We start from the raw sequence: 1822 nt of genomic DNA on the forward strand, positions 1-1822 counted from the left end.
CCACTTGTTCATGACCCATGTCCTTGAGCGTGCGTCCAAAGTACTTCTTGTGTGCACAAGCTTAGCGCCATATATTCTGCTTCTGCAGAACTTAGTGCGACGGTTCTTTATTGGACTTGAACAGAAGTGAAGCTTTTCAATATTGATCAACACACCTGAGACAGTCAGTCTGCCATCAGTGTTGCTACTCCAGTTTGCATCCAAAAAAGCTTCAACACTCACCATTCCAGACCCTCCTTCGTAAATGTTCCCGTGATGACGTGTCGAATTTAAGTAGCGTAGTACACGAACTGCAACAGTTCAATGTGGTTTCCCGGGATCTCGAGAATCGAGACAGTTGTGTAACGACATATGCTATGTCCGGCCGAGTGCAAGTTGTAATGTATAGCATGACATCCAATTCTTGACCGCATCTCTGAACGTTCAGCTTCTGTACTTGGTGACTGTGACGTTGTTGGCTTGAGACCAGACGTACACGGATTGTCGACGTCCTTGGCGTTTTTCTGTCTAATTAGCTCAGTCTCGACGCTAATGTACCGTACCTGTCGTGGTCGATCTCCATGCCCAAGATGAACTTCGCCATACCGAGATCCTTCATCTTGAGAATACTTTTTAGCATCCCATTGACCTCTAGAATCTCGCTGCTCGTTTTGGTTGCAATGATCATATCATCGGCATATAGACATACGTAGACAAAACCTTCTTTGACTTTCTTCACCTAGACAAACTGATCCGCTCCACAACCTTTAAAATCGTTCTTTTCGAAGACGTGGTCGATCGTCTTGTTACGAGCACTTCCAGCTTGATTGAGTCCATATATAGTTTTGTTCAGCTGACACGCAAATCCCCGAGCTCCCTTAAAGACAGTCAGAACCTTCATGTAAAGTAATATTGTCCGTATTGGATTTACGGCAAGCATTGGCGCTTATCTTTGAGCAACGGCATCTTCTAGCACTTCGACATGGCGAGAGCGACGACGCTATTGACGATCACGAGGCTGACGTCCTGCTTAGCTAAACTACAAACGATGTTGATCAAAAAGTCAGAAGATATGGAAGTGAAAGGCAATGTGACAGCGAGGACAGCGCTACAACAAGCCGCAGAGACAGTGACACAAGCTTGGATGCAGATTTTCGAGCAGCAGCCGACACGTTTTGGCTTCTCGGAACACTGGAAGATGCAGGATGGTATCGTACGTATAAGAATAAAGAGGAGAAACTTGTGAAGCGGGTGCAACGGCTTGTGGACTTGAATCATGTTGTGTTGGAGGTGTCCAGAAAATGACATTGAGGAGATAAAAAATGCGATTTTTTGGTCGAGAGAAATTGAAAACGACATGAAAAGAGTCAAGGGACGAGCAAAAGAGAGACAGGAAGAAGATGCTGCGTTGCTTGAGCAATAGCGAGAGGCGTGTCGAGCTATGGAGCAATGGGTTCGAGAGAGTGACCAGGAGACTCAACACGTGACTCGAAAAGCAGGCAGACCTTAAAATTGAAACTTGAAAGTTTAAACGAAAGGCTAAAACACGATCATGATGAGGAGGTTATTAGATTAAAGCGGCAATTGACAAGTGTAATGGATGTGATTGAGAAAAGTAAAAAGGATCAAATGAAAGAGTTAAAAGTTGAGAGCATAGAAGTGGTGGACGAGAAGGAGGAAATGACCACGATATATAGACGAAGTGAATAAATTGCATCGTCAGCTTGAACATTTCAAGCTAATTTAGTCGAAAAAGGTGACATAGACGAGAGTCAAGGTAAAGACACTGCCAAAGTGGATGCTGATGAAGATACGAAGGTTGAGCAAAACAAGGAGAGTATTA

General features: G+C 44.2%; 1 protein-coding gene across 1 annotated transcript; it reads left to right on the forward strand.

The window, feature by feature from the left end:
- Positions 1 to 1027: 1027 nt before the first annotated feature.
- PHALS_01597 (uncharacterized protein) lies at positions 1028 to 1402 on the forward strand (the record flags this gene model as incomplete). Its single annotated transcript, XM_024716020.1, has 2 exons — positions 1028 to 1196; positions 1278 to 1402. The coding sequence occupies 2 exons, from the start codon at positions 1028 to 1030 to the stop codon at positions 1400 to 1402; spliced, it is 294 nt and encodes a 97-aa protein (XP_024581660.1).
- Positions 1403 to 1822: the final 420 nt, after the last annotated feature.

The sequence above is a fragment of the Plasmopara halstedii genome (genome assembly GCF_900000015.1).
Source record: "Plasmopara halstedii genome assembly, contig: Scaffold_1583, whole genome shotgun sequence".
In the NCBI taxonomy this organism is placed as follows: domain Eukaryota; phylum Oomycota; class Peronosporomycetes; order Peronosporales; family Peronosporaceae; genus Plasmopara; species Plasmopara halstedii.